We start from the raw sequence: 23,108 nt of genomic DNA on the forward strand, positions 1-23,108 counted from the left end.
TACCATAGGCCTTCCCTCCTGCTCCAAATTTCCTATCGTAATGTATGTATTTAAGTAAGATATGTTTATCATTATACTTTATTATTTCCCTTCTTAGTATGTGACAGTAGATTAAAGCAGGTCATAATTATTCCTTATATTGCTTGACAAGCTCACAACCTGACTGGTGATATGGAAGGTTGTCTTTAGTGTGCTTCAGCCACAGCTTTGAAATTGCTGACACTTCTGATACAGCAATCTCAACATAGAGGAACTTCCTGAAATTACCACATCAACTGCTTCTATTTATCTATACTTCCCGGCTCTGTGACCTTCAAAGGACATACAATCATTCATGTCCTTACTGCTCTATTGTTCTGCAGGTCTTGGCAGATTTCCCAGGGAGATTTAGGGACAGTAGCTTCATGGGATGAACAGGCTGTTCCAAAAAAACCCAAACAAACCTAACCCCAAAAACCCCCACCAACAAAAACCACCTTGTCTTTTGAACAATGTTCCCTCCCCCAAATAAGTGGGATTTCTGAAGCTTCAAACTGGCATCATGAAGGATGAAGCAATGACAAGGCCAGCTTAGGGTGGTGGTTGAATAATAAATATAAATTAGGCTACTAATTTTAAAATTAGGCAGGCCAGGAGAATAAGGGAATGAAATAATTAAATTTAATGTGGTATTTACTTATTGATGTAGAATACTAAACAAAAACCCCAAAACATTTCAGTCTCCTAGGTGTTACAGTGTAAATGCACCTTGTACCAGGAAGCTGCTGCAATGTCTGAATGCTTAGAAAGATTAAGCTGCAGTCAGGAGAAAACACCATGCCAGTCGTTTTCAAAAGGGTCTTTCCATAAATTACTTTATTTCTCATTAAATGAGCACAGAGTCATTACCATATTAATAACAGATATGTTTATTATTACATATCCATCAGTGCGGCTTTCAATACCACTTGAAACATGCAAATCGTCCTAAGGACGAATCAGTTTTCCAGTGCTTCTTATTTAATACATAACTGCAAAGCCATTATAAATTACTGAGGAGGTATTTGGTTAAGAAATAAAATAAAATAAAACCATACTGCCCATACCATGAATGTATTCCTGCTACAAAGCAAGAGTCTGACAGCATTTACTGAAATTCCTGAATTATCCAGAGTTTTGCGTCATATGTTTTTTTTTTTTTTTGCATTGCCTACACATCTCTTGGCTTACGAACCAGAATCAGTCTTTCTTTGTAAGAGGAATTCTCATTCAAAGATTGTACTTAATTTAGAAAATGCATCTAGCATCTACAAAAACTTCAACCAATTAAAATTCAGTAAAAACTACTGATATGCAACAGTTTTTTAGAGGTTTCTTTAGTTTTAGGTTTCTACATTTATTGACATGGCAATAATACAATTATCTCAAATCAAGGCACTAAAAGAACAATGTAAAACCAAGTAAAAGTGTTCTAAGAATAATTTACAGTTCAAACAGTGCATATATTTCTTAAATGTTTGTTAACTTAATGTACGTTATCATTTAAACTTGTAAGGCAATACATTATACAGTTATAGAAATGATGTACCCCAAAATATGCTTCCAAACTCGGTGGTTCTTTTTACTGTTAGTTTCTAATGCCTCTAACAATAAAACAATTCAGTATGGCTTGGCAAAAATGCATAGATTAAAGGCAATTACTTGTTTCCCCCCTTTACAAACCTGCTGCATCAGTATTTTGTAAAGCATAATGCAAAATATTTAACACTTTGATCCATTCCATAGTGGGTGGTTAGCATTAAGGCTGTAAAGAACTCTGCAGTGAAGGCACTGAAGTTCAAGTGATAAGGCTTCATTTTAAGCTAGTTCTGCAGTCTTCAAGAGCACAACTTAGAGTCTTGAAAGCAATTGCAGTCCTTCTCACTGAGAAACCTTCCTCTTCTACTCGGTTTCATATGCTCATCTTGACATAAATATCCCCTTCACAGGGTTAACAGTCCTTTTCTTTCACTGGTATGAAGAAAGTTGGCTGCATTTCATTGTGATTGACAGGCTTTTTTTAAAAATCCAAAAAGGCAGCACCTCTTTTTTTTTATACACCTAGCTAAGCTTTATTTGCTTTAACTTGCATTACACAGTAATAATTAATCTAATCTACCTTGAGGCAAACCCGCAATTAAACACCCTCAGCGTGCTTTTGTGCCAAAGCAAGGAGGAGACAGTAATAGCAATCTTAACCCTGAAGCCTGTGATAGTTATGTTGAAAGGAACAACAGCCTGTCTGCACTGCTCTGTGTGGTTAAAAAAAGCCCTGTTTCTCTGACTGCATCCCATGAGATTCCATTAAGCACTGTACATGTGGTTAGCTGGAACAAAGAAGAAAACAGAGAATTAATAACAAATATAAAAATTAGCTTTATAACACCAGTGCATGTTTGCCAAGAGCTTCATGAAGAAAATACTTTATGTTAACAGAGTATTTTTTTCAACTGACATGGTACAATACTAGGATCGCACCTACATAATCTTCCACAAACTGTTCTTAATTTCAAACAACATTAAATGAACACAGAGATCAGACAGATGATAATAATATTACTGCAGCTTTCCAAGTGATGAACAGTAAACAATTATGGGTGTATTCATGGCAAATGCTAGGTGACCCTCTTTCACTTGCAGGACAAGAAAAGGCTCTCTAGGCTAAGAGCACGCGCATGCAGCTGCCAGAGCTCATCTGATGCACAGGAATTTTGGTTGGTTGGTTGGTTGTTTTCTTTTTTAAACATGCATTAACTTGACCAGGTGCCCAAGTCCAAATAGATCAAAAGAAAACACCTCAACTGTGCTGATACAATGTGAATAAATCAGCATACTATGAACTATGAAGTGTAGTTTTTAATCTCGAAGCAGTGCTGCAAATGCCAGTGAGTTCATCAAGAAGTTCTGATTCATATTTATTAGTGGTAAGTTATTAAAATGAGGAATAGAACTTAAGATGAACTTTTATATGTGAAGCTTCTTTCAACGGGTCTGAGACACCTCTCCATTAAGTCAAGGAAGTGCTGTCTACCAACAGCAAAGAAAGGTGGGTCAGACCCCGAATGAAATGGACTGAAATGCCTTCAAGCATGTGTTAATGTCTGTATCGTTCGACAAAATAGGTAATGCCTGCTTACATGGTAGGACTCCATCACCGAGGGCAAGTTCTGCTATACTGCCTGACAAGAGAACAATTTTCAGATACTTAACATGTGTATCCCACACAAATCATCACTGCTTCTCCTACGCCCCTGCCTAAGAGGTGAGGACAACTGCTGGGTGCAGTGTCTTGAGTTCAGAAAAGCAGATCTAACAGTTTGCTGCCTCCTGAAAGGAAAAGAGCCTGCTGTTACTGCTGTTTCCTCACTTTATCACCTCCCTGACCCTCCTATTTACCTGCCCTCAGCTTTGGCAATCACTGCACTTTTTAGCACACTGATCCACTCACTAGCTCAGCAAAGTAAGTCTACACATTTTTGACAGTCAGGAAACTGAATTGTGCACCTTCATGGAAGGGTCCAAAATTGATCATTTCAAGCACTTCCCCAGGATCCATTGACAGAAAAGCAGGGAAGGAAGACACAGAGGGGAAATCCTCTGTCATATTAGCTCAGCTACCATGCAATCACGGTAAGTGTTCAATACATAAGAACCATTGTAAATTTATTTAATAATCTAAATTTAAACATCTGGTACATTGGAAGTGAATTTTCCTAAAATAAATCCAATAAATCCAATGCCTCTTTGTTCTAAACACATGGGGTGAAATATGCAATGGTATGAGGGCACAGGCTGGGCATACTCCATCACAGCAGCACTTGTCTACCTCATAGATACAACTAACAACAAATTTGTTTGAGAAAGCCACAAAAATGTCCACAGTAGAATAGCCAGAAAGAGAAGTTCCTACCTGGGCTTTTCCTAATGCTTTTTTGTTCAGTATAACTCTGAATCATTTCATTAGTTGCTCACACTGCCCTGCAGGTGCCACACAAACCCCATTACATCCCAGTCAACCCAGTGGCAGCTGTCTGATGGGGACAGAGCACGCCACAAGCAGCTCCTCAAGCATCAGCAAGGTGCAGGGGCTCCCCACCTGCCCCCTGCACACATCTCCATGCAGCACAACAGGTCAGGAGCACGCACATACTCAGCACCTTTGCTGGTCAAGTGCTGTGCCTCTCTTAACGGCTTAATTTCAAAATGATTCTTCCCCCATACTCAGTGCCTACAATATGCAGCATTAAAACAGAGTTTCCTGTAATTAATTGGTTTTTTCTAAGAAGCTCTGTCAGTATTTGACATTATGAAGAAGCAAAATTCTAGGGTCAAATATCAGTTATGTCATCATACTCACTGACGGATTTGGGGTCAGTCTAAAAGAGTGATATAAATGTTTTCTGTCTGATCTACATCCGTGAGATCTGTCTGTTAGATAAATCCAAGCAGTCAAAGAGATAAGATACCATGCAGTATTAACTTCTGAATTGACAGAAAACCTCATAACTTTATTTCTTCCCAAGAACTTGGAAGATCTCCCTGGGTGATGGGGAAGGGTGGCAACACAGGCAATACACTGGGGTAGATGCAGAAAACGTAAGAATGAAGTATTCTGAACAGCTGACCTGACCTGATACTTCACTAGTGCAAGACTTCACCCTTCCTCCTTTCATTCTTGAGACTCTTCCACAAACCACTGCAACTTCCGAATCCAACAGAAAACCACATGCTTTTCTTCTGTGGCGTGAGGGTTGGGGTTTTTTTTGTTGTTATGCTTTGGGTTTTTTGGCTTTCCTTTAGTCAAAACATTCCTGGATTAATTTTCTGCTGAAAAATAGATCAGTTGACTCTGGTAATCCGTGAACCATGAACTGACACAGGATAAAGCTCCGGAATGTGCAGCCGTCCTCCTTCTGGTGCTGGTGAGCTATTAGATCTTTAGGATCCTCATTGGATCTTTAGGATTTTAAAACCAGAGCTTTAATGATGGTGTTTCTCATTTCTTAAAAAAGTTCCATTCCCTACTTGTGTATTTCTATGATTTTGTAACACTGTCACAGGACAAACAGGATTAATAACAGAAATGGTCTGGATAACCAATCTCCCCAAACTGAGCCTTTCCTTTAAGAGCTACTACAAATTTTCAAATATGCAAATCTGCTCATTCTATAATAGATTAGCTGCAAAGCTGTCCTTGCTAAAGGAAACTCCAAGACAGCATTTCTATGAAGAGAGAGTGGAAAAGAATTGATTTAAGAAAACGGATTTTCTTCCATTAAAGACTATGAATGAAAGCTGGTTATTACAGCTATCAGAGGACCTTGTAAGGATAAATGGAAAGGAAACTATACCCAGAATATAACTCAAAGAGTCTATTGGAAAAGAAAGTCTTCAACACTAAATACCTAAACGTGAAATAAAGAAATATGCACTTTCTTTACCAAGGCAAGGCTTGACAAGGCGGAGAAAAGAATCTGAATATTCAAAAACAGAGGATGATTTCTAAAATGTACAATTAGGATCTTCCAAGTATTGTTTTAGATTATTCCAGTTAATACACCTTAGATGCAAGTAAATGACATATTAAAAATAATTCTTTCCAATCCCTCTGGCTGGTTGGTTGGTTGATTTTGGGGGAATTAGTCTTAAAGGATCTGGCTAAAGCCTCTGGAAGGGTCTAACACTTTTCAGTAAATCTTGGAAAATTGAGGACTGAAGGAAAAAATAAGTTTGGAAATACCACAAAGCTTTATAAAACTTTCTGGAAGTTGAGAGAAATGGACACTTTGTAGACAAGATAAATAGTTTAACAAGATTCTGTTGCACAAGTACATACAATGTAAGTACATAACAAACATGACTGAAACCCTCGGGAAGTAACAATTTGTCTTTTTTTGGTACAATACGGAAGATGCCACTATTCAGTGGGGAAACTCTGATTTTACAGTCATTCTTAGCTCAGGTCTATCACTATGTGCTTTTCCACTGCCCTCACCCTTATTTTTAACAGATTTTAACACAGAAGACCATAGGTAAAACTGCCCACTTCCTAGGAAATCTTTCCATCAGAAGTGTTTACGTGTTTCAGAACTTTGGCTTGATTAAGTGCCAGTGTTGAAAAATGTAAAATTACATCATGGTTCTGTTGTGTTCCTACCAGTTGAACTGTAACTTGTGAACTGAGACTTTGTTCAGTGTTTGTGAATATGACTTCTCCCCCAAAAGCTCTGGCACAGCTACATGTTCTTAACACAACATGCTGCTTACAGATTTCTTTTTATGTTGGTCTCCTTATGCTGTTGCACTGATTATCACCTCTAATACCAAACTGCCTGCGACATTAATTTTATACTGACAGTTCTGTATTTGAGGCCTAAAGTAATTTTCCTGAATGAAATTATCTTGAGGACCTTCACTGAATATATTACTATTTCAAAACTATGATCCCTGGGAATGTTCAAGGCCACATTAGATGGAGCTGATCTAGTGGAAGGTGTCCTTCCCCATGGCAAGGGGACTGGAACTAGGTGATCTTTAAAAGGTCCCTTCCAACCCAAACCACTCTATGATTCTGTGACTGCTTATGTTTTAGGACATAAGTCTTAGGGACAAGAAAATCAGCACCCTTTGTATCTTTCCATTTACAAAGTTTTCAGTAAAATCAGGGATACTATTTCAGACACTACAGACTGTTTTTAATGGGTCTCGAGGCAAATAAAGCTGAGAATAGACAGCAAAACTTAAATGCAAATCTGGTAGTAAATTATACTGACTGGAAATACCATATAAAATATGGTCCTCTGCAGGAGGATGTTTCATGATACACCCAGTGTCTCTTTACATACAAAAGTTAAGGGTTTTTTCGTGCAAGGAATGTTTGGTAGCCCTGCCAATCTAGGAATACTCTTTCCCTACTGAGATACTAGTTTCCATTCACACTGTCAATTCAATCAGTTATCTGGGGAGAAAAGGACACACATACTATAGGAGGAAGCTAAGGCAGGTTGAAATCAGCTTACAGTAACCTAACATTAAGAAAACACATTTTACATCTTGCCTCAGCTAATGTACAGGGACACAAACAGCTTACAAAAACAACTGCTGGAACAGAAGACAGGGAATGAGTAAGCAGGGAGAAACAATGGAATCAATACCTAAGCAGCCTTCCAACAAAAGAAATGTCCTAACAACAGACTGAGAATCTGTAAGTTTTTCACTTCACCCCCATCTGCAGAAGACTTATAGCTTACACAGGCTCTAAGAGTCAATCCATGGACAAGATGATGACATGGATACTCCTTGCAGTTAAATGCCGTTACTGACATAGTTGCTGAGTCTTGCCTTTAAACAGCAACCAGCTCCCTTGCATGTATTGGCAGGCCAGGTACCAACTCTACGGTACCTTTCCAAATGCGAAGAACTGACAAATTTACCATGATATCAAGAGAATTCTGTCTGCTCCTTCCTTTGGGATTTGAGCAGAGATTTAGATCAGCAGTTCAACAGTCGTAACTGTGGGATTATTTCACAACTCTGCATTAAATAGGATTTATACACAGACATTTTTTTAATCAAAAAGATACTCAGTTCTTGTAGTTTATTTCTCACCTGGTTTTCCCAGAAGTATTTTTAACAACTTTTCGGAATGACTGATTTGCTGAGGATCTTGTAGACATAGTTCTAGGAGAAGCACGAACAAAAGTAGATGGTGGTGTCTTAGGGATCTTCTTTACTAAATGAGTCACCCACTTCTTCTGTTCATCTTGACAGGATGCCAATAACAGCATATCTCTTGCTGAAGTTACATCGTAACTCACTGTAAAAGGAGGAAAATGATTCAGTGAAAATCAGGACTTGTTATCAAAATCAGAATTATGACATACTGTGTCACTGGAAAGAACAAATATCCATACTTGGATTTATTTATATATTTTTGAAAGATAACAAACAGCAGGGGAGATTATGAATATAACGTTCCTCAATATTTGTCACTCTGCATTAAGATTCTTGAGTCTACCATTAATATTCAAGAAATGAGAAAACTTACACCAATTGCAGTCTTAATAAGCTGAAAAGTTGTGTGGATGCCTTATGGCCAAGTTCCAGAGTACATACCCTGAATGCTCCACTTCACAGGAGCACAGAGAAGAAACCTTTACTCCAATCTGTGAGGTGGCTGAAGAACCACTGCAAGATCTTAGCAGAGTTTGGTGATGCAGCCACTGCAATTGTCCCTAAAGTGGGCCAGGTATAAGTACAGAGAGAATGATTTGGGAACCAGGGAGCTGCCCAGTACTTGGGGCACAAACCTTCAGGGAACCTTTTGCTCTCAGGGCTCTCAGCAGAGCCCCATCAGTTACACCATGAAAGGCTACAGAGGATTGCCACAGCTGCCTGTTCATAAGCAGTGTAACAGCCTATTGTTTTAATCTTCCCCATTTAAAACGATAAAACTCTAATTTTAGGTTTAGTTTTAAACTAAAGTGCTTTTATTTGCCTCCAACAGTTTAACAGGTGTGGCTAAACCATGAAGAGAATACAGAACAGAAAAAAACATAAGTATACCCTTGCATGGTGCAATTAATTCCTCCTTTTTATCCAAGTGGTCTCTGTGGCACTTCACATGGCATCTTCGACATTCTAGGGCAGCAGGGGGTTTGAAGACATGCCAAAGAGGTTTGGCACAGGCCTCACAGTTGGCTGGAAAGTGGTATAATGTGGGAATAAATTCATGGCCCTTGTGATTTAGAAAATTTGTCTTCTCTGCCGGCTGTACTGGTTCTACCTCCAAATCCTTCCTGCATTCCCCCTCATTAGCATAGAGAATCTGAAAAAGAATGCTGCTGTGTTATTGTTGAAGCACTATGTACTTTTATACCCTTTTCAAAGAAGCTGCCAAACTTCCAAGAGAATTAAACAGACATGAGAATAAACTTATTTTTACCTGGAATATTTTAGGAATTTCTTCAGTTTCAGCTCTATATACATCTCCTTGAGTTACAGGCCGGACATGAAACAGCTTACTAAATTAGAAGAAACATAAATCAGAAAATGCTAAAAGGCTACATATGTTTTAAAACAGTTATCAAACTGCTTTGAAGTTCTTGGAAATTTTGCTTATGCAAGCAATACAACCTACTTCAAGGCTGCAATATGACTGTAGGAATTAATTCATAAAACATATACATCTTTTCTACCCAAGTAAGATCAAAATATTCTGTAGCATGGAAAGAGGGTTACCTTACAACAAGCTCAAGATCCATCATGGCAAATTTGCATGTGAAAAAGGCTTTCAAATTCCTCCTCAAAACACTAGGAAGCCTAACATTACTGCTAGAATAGCCTAGTGATAAACCTGTATGGAAGTAACCATAGAATACTACTAACTAGTTTTTTTACTAAATTGTTATGAGTTGATAAACAATCAAGCTAAAACATCACAAAAGGAAATCTGGGGCACCAGCTGTCGAAAATGCTATTAAAATTGGAACAGACATCATCTTATACTCAGTCAAGTCCATCTATCCCAACATCCTGTTTTCAACAGTAGCCATAACAGATGTTTATGAAAAGAGAATAAGAGAAAATAACTCTTTTCCTGGTTATAGGCAATTGGCAGCTTAAGCACTTCCTGAGTTTGAGATTCCTTCCAGACCACTGTATTTGTTAGTCACTTACAGACCTATTCATGAATTCTAAAACCTTTTTTCAATTACTGCTCTATAAGGTCCTATAATGTCCATCAGCTGTTCAAACATCACAGTCATGTATCAGTGATGGGCTTCAGTGATATTTGACACAATTTTTCTCATGTACAACAAATGTAAAGGGATCACAATTAATTTATTTTATCACTTTAAACAGAAACCATCTGGAAAAGTTAGAAATGCTTTGAACTAGATGAGCAATGATACTTTCTCTTTTCTCTAACTTTTAGCAATAGCAGAACAAAGAGAAAGCAGTATCTTCTGTTAACAGCATGCTGAAATACAGATAGACATTTTCCAACTAGTTTGGGAAATTAAAAATTATTTATGGAATTCTGATTTCAAGCTTTTAGATTTGTTATCAGTTATCTCACACACAAGGTTCTTTTCCCAATTTGCATCCAAAACTACCAGTAAGTTTACTTACTCTATATCTAGTACCATAGATGGATTTGACTGGTCCTTGTCTTTTTCATCATTGTAGAACAGTATCTTTTTACTGCTCACCACAACATACTGTGGAAAGAAAAAATAAAGAGAAGTTAAAATTGCATTTTAAAAAGCAGCATTTATCCTAATGTTCTCCTACACACACATGTAAAGCCTGAGTAAAGGAAAGATTTCAAACTAATATCAAGACATATTTAAATCATCATGCAGGCAGATACACTACTGACAGCTGGGCAATGCTACAGCTGCAGTGACTGTGTATTTTCACTGAAGCACCCTAAAATGCTTGTCACGATTCTGGAATTCCATCTGCACACAAACTCACAAATTTCAATTGCTACTGGCATGTTACCATGAAAATTATGTATCACAGAGTGATGCAGTGCAAAATCTATCACTTGATGGTAAAGTCGTAAACAACTTCTGTAGTTCTACAGACCAGCACCAAACTACTGGTAGTTTAGAAGAGATTCTCACAGCGCCAGCTAATTATTTCCTACACTTTCAATTTAATGAACTGGTGAAATAAAGAGACAAAATGAATCAGCAGAAACAGAGGTCTGGTATACATTCCAAATCTAGGAATGACAGCTGAAACTGTCCACAAGCATAAGCTCAGTGACAGCAGTGGCAGTTCCCTCCCCTGCAGTTTCAAATGTTTTAGAAACAACTAAATGGTATGAGGTACTAAAGAGGACTAAAAAGAGGCAAACTGACTGCTCTGTCTATATTGAATTCCATGTATAATATGACCCAGAAGAAGGGGAAAGGACAGAAAACCATGAGAGTGAATACACCAACAGTTCATCTTGAATTCCAATTACTGGTAGGTAACAGAATGGGTTTCTGCACAATGAAGATAATGACAATTTAAATTAATGGTGTTTACTCCTTCTACCAGAGGAGGTTTCAACCTCCTCATTACACAGGACTTTAAGCTGATCTCAAAACCTGAATATGAAAGTTACATTAACGAATTTATAGAATAGCATTTTAGAAATGTGTTGCGCGAGCTGTGTGCTACAGCTGTAAATCTCAGTTACTGAAATGCATCTTAAAAAGCCACAGAGGGTGTTTTGGCCCCAACTTAAAGAGCTTTCAGCCCTTTAGTCACAATTCTTTAATGGAAAGCCTGATCAACTTGAGTAGGTACTAAGTTGTAATAGTGTGAGCCTCTAGTGATTTTTCCCACTGAAGAAAAAGACTGCTTCAATTCCTTTTTATCTACTTCAACAGAAAGCTAATGCTTTTTTTGGTTTTGAAGTGTGCATCTCTGCCTTTCACAGACAAGACCAAGGCCTTAAGATGACAACTATCACAGATGCAAATTCTGATTGCAAGGGAATTCAATAATCACACTATATACAATTCTTGGTGAAAGAACAATTTAACCTCACAAAAGAAAAGTTATGTACAACAGCCTCGATATCCTGTTGTGAACGTATATAAAAAAATCTTCTGACAGTAGTTCTGTTCTACAGTAGTTTTGGAAGGATATTTTATCACCTCCACTCGGGATAAAATGAAGCTCCAGATAAAAGTATGGCTAACACATTTTAGCGTTAGCTTGAGGTATAACTCAAGTGTTTATTCTCAAATAAGTTTTCCACACTCACTCTTTTCTAACTTAAGCTAAATGACTCAGAGGGCACAGGGCAAAAACATCAGTGCTACTGATATTTGAGTCAGAAATGCAGCTCAAGTTGTAACAACTCCGGCATCAATCCAATTGCAGTGCTAATGCAATTTTGCTTTCCATTTAAGTTAATCTGGGCATGCTTATATTTGAGGCTGCATATCTCCCACCAAGCCCAAAACTGAAATTGCAGGAGAATTTGGAACAGGAGCACCTGAGGAGGCTGACTCCACACCAGCTGGTTTCAGCTGCAGTACAGTTCAGCCAACAAGACACATGTAAATCAGCATGGCTCCTCACTACTGTGTGTCACTGATTTGAGCCTCAGCTAGTTTAAGGAATCTTATCAGTATGACTCATGACAGAAGCATCCATCTGTAGCTCAAATTCCTTCAAAGTGTACATATTACTCAAACTAGGAAAGTATGAATGGAGTAACTGCATAAAATATCTTGAGGAAAGTAAATATGCCTACACTGGCCATGCCCAAAGAAGTTCAGATATAGTCTTTCACTGGAGAAGCTGCATTTATCAGGAGTTTTAACATTTCAATCATCAGAGGATGCAAGAATAATCTCCACTTATAAAAAACAACCATAAAAGGCTGCTGGAGGTATTCTGACAGGAAAATGATGCAGTATTTTAAATAGATCAGAACAGAACAAAGCTACATGATTTGTGCCTAGGCACAGTCACTTCTGCTTGTGGACACTGTCAAAAGTCTGACAGCAACCCAGAAAATCAATTCAGGAACAAGAGGAGTCAAGCAGCCTTAGCTATCAAACAGAACAAGTTGTGGAATAAATTTACAAACAGGTGTGTTTCGTTAGACACCTGAAGAACATTCAAATACTAATGGCATTTGAATCAAATATGGCATCAAGAACATTCTAACCTCATCCTCTAGATTTCCCGCACTTCTGCTAATAAGGAGACAAAGTGAAACAGAGAGAGAACAGAATTTGAGGTATCTATAAGAAACCCCAGATTCCAAACTGTGGTAACCAAGCATTTTCAAAATGGCACTTGTTCATACTGCCTCTCATCTGAGGGGCTGGGAGAATACCTTAAGCATCCATTAGCTGAAATAAGGCAGATCTTAACACTCACTCTCTGCAAGCCATAATAGGTGGTGGGTTTAACTTACAGACAAATCAATGCGGTCTGATATCAACGTAAAAATAGTCTGGTCCTCAAAATACGTAGATTGTATAAAGAAGGCCATGTCAGCCAAGCGAAAATAGGAATACTTGAAAGAAGCAGTTCAGCAGCTAAAGGTCCAATGCAAACACTTAAGTGCTTCTTTGATGGGAATTAATTCCTTCTCCCTTAAATTTTGTAGGAACCACTTCTAACACTTGCAGAATGTGAATGTAAACAGGAGCATTTGAGAAAGACCTTTTAGCGGGAAGCAGAAAGTTACTTTGAAAGTGTCATGAATAAACTGAATCATTCCCAACAGTGATCTTTGAATTTAAGAAGATGCAGGGAAACAAACTACTTCGTACAAATTGCTTGTAAAATTTACAGAATTCTGGTGACCATGTTCACTTTGGCATTTGATTATACCAAAGAATGTTCACAGAGGGGAACTGAAAAGACAGAAAAGATAATCAGAAACTAGTTCTAAGCATCTCAATTTCAACATCTGACATTTCAAAGAAGCAGATCATAACCTCTGCAGAGGCAAAAGAGTACTGTTTTGTTTGGATTGGGAATTCCAGCAAAGAGATCCTGTTTCTGAAAGTAAACCAGTTCTTTTCAAGAGACACTGGCCATTTTAAAGGTAAGAAAGATAAAATGTCCTTGGAAATCATGTGTGGCAAGTTACAGTGTGATGCACTCTTCCATGACCTTCAGAACATTCAGGTGTAGTATTCCCTACTCTCTCCTGTCAAGTTGCACATGGAGCTTCTTTTTTAGTAACAGGATTATAAAGAAGCTTACTCAAAGAAGAAATGGGATTTTTAATCGTTCCAACATGCCCATTGTAAACAGCATTTCCACCTGTCGTTAAATTTGCACAAAGTCATTACTAAAGATTTCAAACTGAACTTGAATTTTCTTGTTTCCTTTTTTTATACACACTAAGTTACTCTTAATTATTTTGTTTGGTTCTTAAATACGAGTAGTAAAACCAATTCAGGGCATGCCTAAAAACTTTTCCAATTGAGGAAGAAAAAAAAAAAAAAAGACATTTGTACCTGTTTCTTCCAGCCATGCCGCTTTATATTTCCTTTGTTTGGTACTGAAAGCCAACCTTCAAGTCTTGATTCTGGTTTTTAAAAAATGCATATTTAATAATTTCACGTATTTATAACAATAAAGCAGGATAACACAAAAGCAAACTATTACGAGAAAGGAAGATGTACTACATGCAGTAATAGGCAATTACCTATTCAGCAAAGCAGAATAAAAAGCACAGCTAAATAAAATGAAGATATAAGCATTTAATTCATGCTTCATCACAAGCCAACATCTGATTACACAGTTACTGCACAATAAAAGTAAAGCTGTTCTCCTTGATGCCAACATCTAACACTGTATGTAAATAGTTTGCAAAGAGCCAGGCAGGAAACACTTTGCTTTGAAAATATGTTACAGTTTAAATTAAGAGATTTTTCAATATAAACATAATTTAACATTCAGAGGGGCTATATGAAAATAATCAGCAGGAAGATGCAGGAAGTAAAACAAATCAGATCCATATTTTCCACGGGAAACAAAAAAGGGAAAGAGAGCACAAGAGCAGGCAAAGCTACAAGGGTGTCCCCATTACTCACAGAAGATAAGCATAGGAGATAATTAAATAAGGAATGCAGGAAGAATCAACTAGATACAAAGAATAAGAGACAAGCATTTTATTCAAATTTTCAGTAAAAAATTGTCCAAAGAGCAATGTAATAATGCGTGTTTCCACTACAAAACTACTGAAATAATTTAGCAATGATACAAAGAAGGGCCACAAGAAAATTGGCATTCTGCCTAATGTGAATGGTAGATTTAAAAAATCCTTCCAGCTAACTAATAGTAGTTTCTAAACTTTAAAATTATGAAACCAGACAATGATAGTGAGAAGCTGTCGTTATTCCATTAACCTGAAATGACACAGTGAAGTCCCACAATTTTGGAAATGTTAGAATGAAGTAATCAAAATTTCAGTCCATAAATCTATTTCACAATTGAAAAATTTTTTTTTAAATTATTGTAAAAATGTGATTTGAAAAAAAAGTGTCAGAAAACAGAAACAGAGCCAATAGCTAATGTATGTATTCTTCATAATAAACTTAACTGGCAGCACTGAAAACTTCTAAAACATTAAGTTAAAGTTTTCTGAACTATTCTCCACAAATACTTATGTAAGAAGGAGCTACTTGTCCCTTTTATCCTTCAGGAATAACTCTTTGTGAGGTATATTGCAGCAAGCTCCGAAAATACACCCAAATATCTAAGTTATTGTCCATATGCTTTGCTCTGTAAAATTACAGAGAGACTGACAGCCTAGCAAGGTATTAAAATCAGGCATGAAAAAGACTTTCCCATATTAGCCTTACAGCATACAATATTTAGAAGATGACTACGCTTAGAAATATAGAATAGTTTCCTAACATTCCTTCACACAGAATAGCCTCAAAATACTGTGGGACCACTGAACTACTGAAATCAATCAGAAGAAAGCCATGATAGTAGAATTCATTTCAGTAAGAGAATATCCCAGAAAAATGAAGGAAATTTGCACTTCCCTGCCTCTCCTATCTCCATAAGAAAAATGGGGTTTGGGGGTTTTGCCCTCAACCCCTCCCCTCTTCTTGATACAGTAGCTGTGGAAAAGGAAACCTATTTCCTTCATGTCTACAGGCATCATTGACAATGCTTACCTTTTTTTGAACACCTTGATTCTTACACCAGGAGAAGAGTCTTCCATTTTTAGAAATTACAGAAAGACCCTAAAACTCAAGTCCTCCCTTGCAAAATGAAGGGATTAATTGCTAATAAAGAACATACTATGGATGACTGCAGTTCAGAAGGAATACAGGAAGGATGACTGTTGTTCAAAGAGAATATGTATGTATCTGTATAAATTGCAGCATATTAAAATCTGGAAAGATCCAATAACAACACATTTTAAAAGATACTTATAGGGACAGTATGAGCAGGAGTTGTTCTAAGTTCGCTTCTATTTCAGCACATTCTGAAAACAATTTCAAAAGAAGTAGGAAGTGACTGAGGTATTTCAAATGAATCAGTTGACATTCTTTTCTGTCTACTACAAATCTATTTTAGTGAGCAAATTCTGTTTGAATGAGAGATGATTTCTGAGCTGTGAATAACATCTTGCAGTTGGAAATAAGTTTCTGAATACACTCCTTTTCAACAAAGTTAACATTCGTCTGGAACCAAATGTACTCTTAAAAGGGTAGATGAGCTCTTTCGTTCCAACCTTGCCACAAAGGTTTCTTCCAAGTAATATTTATAGTGCATTTTAATTTCCCTCGACAAGTTAGCTAGCGCAACTGCAAATGCTCATCTGGCCATTTCACAAATATTTGATCCAGAAGAATAATATTTATGAGTGTTCTGATTAAGTAATTAAGAAAATATGGGCTATCTGGACTATGAAAAAGATTCTTCCATTCCTGTCTTTAAAAATAGCCTCAAAACTATTGCCTGAAAACATCCCTGTATTTTGGAAAGAATCACAGAATTGATACTTTATTTGCAGTCCAGAAAATCTAAGATAGGTCTCAAAAATATCTGATGGTTTAGGCCTCAAAAATATCTTACGGCTAGCTGGATCTGAATAGGATATGAAGAAAGAATTCCATAAAGGCTACAGATCTTATAGTTATCTCTGAATATATTTTAAATTGAGATTTTCATTCTAAACATCTTCATGGTTAGTATTCATACTGCCAGGATTCATAGGGATTCAGTATGATAACAGTGAGTTCTAACAGTAAGACTTCAATAAAATTACACAAGACAACCATGGCTGTACTGATTTACGAGATGTTTTGTTGTTCCGGAGTTAAGCAGCACAGGCGCTTTCACAAGCAGCAGAGCACCTCTTTCCAATGCTCAAGAATTCCTACTCCTCAACTCTTCCACAGTTAACAAAAACATGGAGATACTACCTTGCTAATTCTTTCCAGTCCACTCTTCCCACTTGATTATTTCCTTCCTCAGACTGTCTTACTATAATTTCATGTGTATCTCACCAAGGACTGCCAACTGGATCTTGCCTTGAAGTTTATTCAGGTGACGGCTACTTGCAGAAAGTCTTAGCTGAGTCCATATTGCAATAAAACTGTTGGCTTAAATGCTCCGTGTTTATTATTCCCTCCTATCTTTGCACAAAACATGATTTATAACACATGCTGTAAAACATTATGTGCTGCAGTTAAACCTGTAGGTCAGCTCAATTGCTCAAATTATCTTGCCAAGCAGATGAAAAGAAGCAATTCACAACAGGTTAAGTGCCCTATAACAGCTAGGAGAAAAAAAAACTTAAGTTCCTGATTATGTTCTGTCTTGATAAAGAAGAATTCTGTTTACAATCATGCAAGTATTAAGACTTCCTAAGTCCAGCTAGGAGGAAGAGGCATTCCAAATGCATCATTAAAAAGCAAATATCTCAGCTGTTTCAGCAAGGACTGTTAACATTGGAGATATCAGCTGAGATATGAGCTGCTATCTGAATCAATAATCAGGAGTGAGAGTTACCAAACGTGCCTAGAACTGAGTACAAGGAAAACCTTCCTCCATGTCATGATTTTTCCACCTAAGTAAGCAAAAGCCTGAGAACAGCCTGGATGGTCTAAAGGGGCCAATCCCTACCTTGGGAGACCATAAACTCCCCTGGGAGCTACTAGAACTTGAGAAGTATTTAGCTCAGTGACAGACAGAAACCACTTCCAAGTGAAATGCAGCTGTAAAAGGTGTGTTACCGTGTGATTTCTCTGTATCTTCCTCTAAATAGACAATTTTTTCCTTAAAATTTTCTGAGTATTAAAAATTCATTTTAGTATCACCTTTAGTTTATTCATATCCTTCTGACCCCAAAAGTTTACAAGAGGCTCTTCCTATAAATTGTGAATTCTACTTTTGTAGCCTCTCTGGTGGCTGGTAACCTAAACTCCCCAATTAGGCAAGACATGAACCTCTCTGCCATGCAGGACAGCAGAAAATGCCAAAGAGCCAGGGTCTCTCTGGAATTCCAACAACTTTACTATCACATCATTTCATACCAATTTTTTTCTTCTACTAAACCAGAGACTGCCTGCCCACTGCCAGAATTGAGACTATGGAATCATTCTTTTATACATGTTCACATTATTTTGTGTCTTCATTTTTTTCCCCTGGTGATGTTTTTGCTGTGACAGGAAACTGAATAAATCGTACTATAATTACTTATTTTGAAATTTGACAATTTATTTGCTTTATATTTTTTTTAGGAATGTCTTTGCTTTAAGAACTGGTGCAACAGACAGAGAATCCTACTGACTGCTCATCACATCCAGCTCTTAAACAAGATGCTGTTTATGGTGCTCTGAAGGAATGCCTATATTTGGGCTATGGAAGTGATGGGAACTTAGTACATAGTTGAAGACAATCAATGTCATACAACTAAATTGTAGCAAATGAACCACTGTGATATGTCACCTTCTGTTTTAAAGACTAATTACTTGGTTTGCAGGAAAATAACTGTGCACTGGATAATGTCCTCTTTCTGTGGCATGGGCTATTTCTATCTGCTTCGAAGTCTGGCTGGGTTTTGTCCTTGTAACACTACTGCACTCCTTTTCTGTGCTCTGCTTGGCTCTTTGACAAGTGTATGAAATTTGACTGTCCTAATGTCACTTAATCTCCTTTAATTACTAAACTGCTTCTTATTCAGATCCTGATCAACTCACTCAAAAAAAACCTAAAAAACACCAAAACCAAGCCAAACCAAAAAAACAAGCAGCATGTAGGAACACGATCTAGAGGAGTCCTAATAATATGTATTAGACTTCCTACCTGTATCACACAGTAACACCAGCAGCACAACTGCAGTAAAAATCAGAGGCATGCGTAGAGAAAAGGGCAAAAAAGAGAAGACGAGAAATGAAAGGCTAGTAAAAAAGAAATAGTTTGAGGGGTCATGAGTATAGATACAAACCCCTCACTAAAGAACACCAAAAGAACTTCTACTAATTCTGATGTTCTAATTAACAACGAACAGCTGACTTGAAAAGCTCTTGCACAGACTGAAACTTCTGCCTCAAAATTGAAGCGACAGGTCATGCCGCCAGAAGTCTGATTACACATCTCCAGAGGTAAAACTGAAAATAACCTTCCTTAATTAGGCAGACAAAGAAAGAGCTTTTTTCCTAGTCTTTCCAAGATCTGAGACACAATGGGGTCACACTGACACACTACCACCATTAAGAAGAAAACAGGGAAGGTATCTATGCCCAGAAGGATGCATTTGTGTTTTCCGTGTAATACATAACAGACATTAACTGAAAATGGCTGAGAAGGAAAGTGATGAAGTTCAAAACTACTTTTTTATGCAAAATAAATCAGGTCTGTTTTATTGTAGAAAAAAACCCCTAAACCTCTCAATACAAGAGTTCAGAAATTTTCAATTAAAAATTACAAACAACAGTGTTCTTCAATTAGGAGACACTTAAAAACACAAGGCTTGATTCCAAATAGTAACTTGAGGGGAGAAAAGAACCCCTCTGATTTCTTTTTTACCTCCATTAAATGGAATACACTGCAAATGAGTATCTAAAAGAAAAACTCCTGAGAAGTACTGATAGTTCAGAAATACCAGAGGGAGTTCCTAGCAAGAACTCCTAGTTTCCTAGCTAAGGAAAAATAATGTTCCTTAACCAGTCTTATAGATCTAAGAACTCAACGGAAGTTTGGTCGACAAGACGTTTTCAAAACACAAAAAACAGACATTCTCTTTACAAGATGGCAATTGCCTGAGGCTTTTACAGATCAGACTGAAGAGTGCAAAAGGCTTCTTGAACAGAATGGAAGTTGTGAAGAAAATTACTATCATTATCTGAACAAAAATCTATTCTAGAATGAAATTCATTAAAATACTAACTAAAAATAAAAATCTAAAAATACACTAGGGGAAGACAGGACACAAAAACAGACACAGAAAGGAATAACTACACAAAAACATATACGAACACTCATGACCTACCTGAAATTTGAATCACTCTAAGACCCCTGGAAAAATTCTAGAATGTGGCAATTTGAGCAGCATGAAGTACATTAACAGTAAAAGACACACCTAAAATGATTCTATTTACTTTTATCTGACTACTCATCCACTGAAGTCTTAAAGCACACAAAAGAGTATTCTGGTTTTGTATGTTTAAAAATATTTTTCAACAATAGAAATCAGGCCATAAATGTGTAAGACAAGCACATACGACAAGTTTATTTATTAAGATGTTCACAATGAATTCTAAAAATACTTACCCATATAAAAAAAATAATAAACCTAGCTCTGACATATGGAAATTGTCAAACATAGCTTACTGCCTATAGCATTTTCTTTTCCTGTATCAAGAGATACAGAAGTGGATCATGTGAAATTACAAACTGATTACACTTTCTAAACACTGGGGAAGGGGAGAGGTACATCACTAACCCATGTAACTGTGGGTCTCAAAGTGCCTGGAACTGACACCACATAGAAATGGCTGGTTACACTGTATTATTTGTTCTTAGTTTAACCTGCTAAATCAGAGTATCATAAAACCATAAATGGAAATTCCTACAATTATTTTTCACATCAGCAATTATTGCCACTTGTCACAGTGGTGCTACATGACTGTAAGAACAGACAAGACCAAGGCAAGTTTGCATTCAAGATATAAAATACAGTCACGATGTTGAGGAAGTGCTGGCCCTGTATTCTGTTCACTGAACACTGCCCACTGTATTCACTGTATTCAAGAAACAGCAGATGTAAAGATACTCTTTCCAAAAAGTGGATATAAATTATGCTAATGCCAAGCAATACAGTAGAAAGTGTGATGTGAGAATAAATTAAGATTAAATATAAGCAGCTAAGCTATGAAATAAAAGAAAAATGAAAAAACAAAGAAAGGAAGCAGAGATGTGATACAGAAAAAGACAGACAGAAGATTTTAAAAGGTAGTAAATTGTTTGAAAGAATACCTTCCAAAACTATGTGCATGCACAAGATCAAGTAATTCAATATGTTTTTCTCTTACCTGAAATATTTCCATCTGTTTCATCTGTCGGGAGACTAGCAACGCTGGTAGAATCCATTCCTTGCTGGAGATCCACAATTTTCCTTCGTAGTTGTTCTATGTCACTCTCTTTACTATCCAGCTGCATCTGGAGCTCATTCCTGTATGTAGATTCTTCTGCTAGTTGCTGTATTTATATATACATGCACAGTTAGTGGGATACCAAAGTATTCTGAACACAAACCTCATTTTTTTCAGATATCTAGATATTTTTGATAGTATTGACATAAACTATTATAGTAGAAGTTTTTGTTTAGCCTTGGAAGGAAAAAACTTAAATATCAAAGATCCAGCAATGTATTCAAGCACAAAACAGTCTATTCTAGATTCATCTATTAAATTACCATTTGTTAGGAAAAAGAGACCATCTACCAGTGAAACGAACTGGTAGTTTGCTATCAGTTTAGTATGCTGAACAGTATTCAGGTTTTTAGCCTTTATAACATATCAGTAACTTCCACAGTTAAGAATTTAGAAAGGGGAAATGAATGAGAACCAGCACTTATCAAGTTCTCTGCCTCGCTAAAATTCTGTAGCCTAAAACATCTGAAACAGAATTTTTTTCAAGTAGACTAGGAGTTAGACATTTTTCCTGCAGAGACAATTCCACAGTGGGACAAAAAAAATTTCATTATTTTACCGCTTGCATTTCATTGAGCTCCTTTTGGTATTTCACTACCATCTGATTGAATTTCTCTTTTTCTTGATTAAGTTCTAACTGCAGCTTTCGGTTTTCCTTCTCTTTCTTCCTCAAATCTTGCATGTTAGCTTTTTTCCTGTCTATTTTAAAATCTTTCCGATTCATTATCTCAGCCAGTTTGTTGACAGCCTGTTAAGAAAAAGGAGAACCATTGGAAAAAATGATATATGCTAGCATGTTTCATACAAAACTTCTCAGTTCCTCTAGTTACAGGATTCAACTAATAAAAACCCTTCATCAACATAAATGGCCCTTACTCACGACCAAAGTAATACTGAACAGTACACAACATCAAAACTTATTCTTTCAACTGTAAATATCAACAATGCATATTGTACATCATGGTTAATATAAACTTAATTTCGAAGGAACCAACGGTGAGTTCACAAAAGCAATAAACCTAAAATACTTCTGTTATGCAAAGTAATTGTTGCTATTAAATTGCATAAAAAGTTATACCTGTGTCTTCAAAGTTCTTTCATTGTTTATGCTCTTCTCATAATGCATTCTAATATTATTGATTTCCTCCTCTTTTTTCATTTTGTAATCTGTTAAAATAATATTCAACTTTGAGACATTTTAGGACAAGATAAATATTTCTAAACTTAATTGCTTCTACAATTGCATCTTCTTTTTATCCCTCCCTTTTCCCATTGTGTCCCTTATTGAGTAAAATACAGTTTGCAAAGATAAAGGTTACCAGTTTAATGCTACTATAATGATAGAAAATCACTAGAAGGATATATCAGAAAGGTACCAAGATGAAACACTAAAGCCAGTACATGTATCTTTATTTCCTGATGATCATGAAGTTAGTTGTTCCACTTCCTTCATGTTTGCACTATCAAAAGTGTCTCTGCAGTACCAAAAATTACTTCAGTACCCACACAGAGTAAGACTGATATGACTGGACTCATATTTAGTACAGATTCTCAAATCAGCCATGAAGAGAGCATGGGGAAAAAGGCTTTCTTTAAACAAGGAATGATTCTGTTACATACCCCTCACCCCCTCTCACACACCATCTTTCTATCACATCTCCAGTCTGCTGATTTGTTTCCAAAGTATCTATAAGTAGGCAGTTCACTGATAAGAATTTCCCACCAAAACTACAAAGTTAAAGAACGATTTTTAAGTACTCAAAAGTAACAAACTTAAAAATACTGAAAATACTTGCTCACCCAATTCCTGCTACTATGGAAATGTAGAACTAAGGGAAAATATTTTAGTATGCCTTCCTGCCTACACAGTGTTTGCAAAGACACTGGCAACAGAACCAATAAGGCCTTTACTCTTTTAGTCTTCGGATA

General features: G+C 36.8%; 1 protein-coding gene across 5 annotated transcripts in view; it reads right to left on the reverse strand.

Annotated features, from left to right (window-relative positions):
• Positions 1–826: 826 nt before the first annotated feature.
• Positions 827–23,108, reverse strand: part of ROCK1 (Rho associated coiled-coil containing protein kinase 1) — an 86,542-nt gene continuing 64,260 nt past the window's right edge. For 2 of the 5 annotated variants that reach the window (XM_027638524.1, XM_027638527.1), the window contains 10 exons: positions 22,258–22,346; positions 21,739–21,927; positions 21,060–21,225; positions 14,016–14,086; positions 10,153–10,241; positions 8,963–9,041; positions 8,584–8,845; positions 7,627–7,834; positions 3,156–3,197; positions 827–2,345 (listed from right to left, as the gene is read on the reverse strand). In XM_027638524.1, the coding sequence (XP_027494325.1) occupies positions 3,170–3,197; positions 7,627–7,834; positions 8,584–8,845; positions 8,963–9,041; positions 10,153–10,241; positions 14,016–14,086; positions 21,060–21,225; positions 21,739–21,927; positions 22,258–22,346 (1,181 nt within the window). In that variant the 3' untranslated portion in view covers positions 827–2,345; positions 3,156–3,169. Of the gene's footprint in view, positions 2,346–3,155; positions 3,198–7,626; positions 7,835–8,583; positions 8,846–8,962; positions 9,042–10,152; positions 10,242–14,015; positions 14,087–14,594; positions 14,644–21,059; positions 21,226–21,738; positions 21,928–22,257; positions 22,347–23,108 lie in introns of those variants that run through there. The other 3 variants (XM_027638525.1, XR_003526862.1, XR_003526863.1) reach the window with 3 other exon arrangements.

Source organism: Corapipo altera, unplaced genomic scaffold, assembly GCF_003945725.1.
Source record: "Corapipo altera isolate COAL_440 unplaced genomic scaffold, ASM394572v1 49, whole genome shotgun sequence".
NCBI lineage: Eukaryota > Metazoa > Chordata > Aves > Passeriformes > Pipridae > Corapipo > Corapipo altera.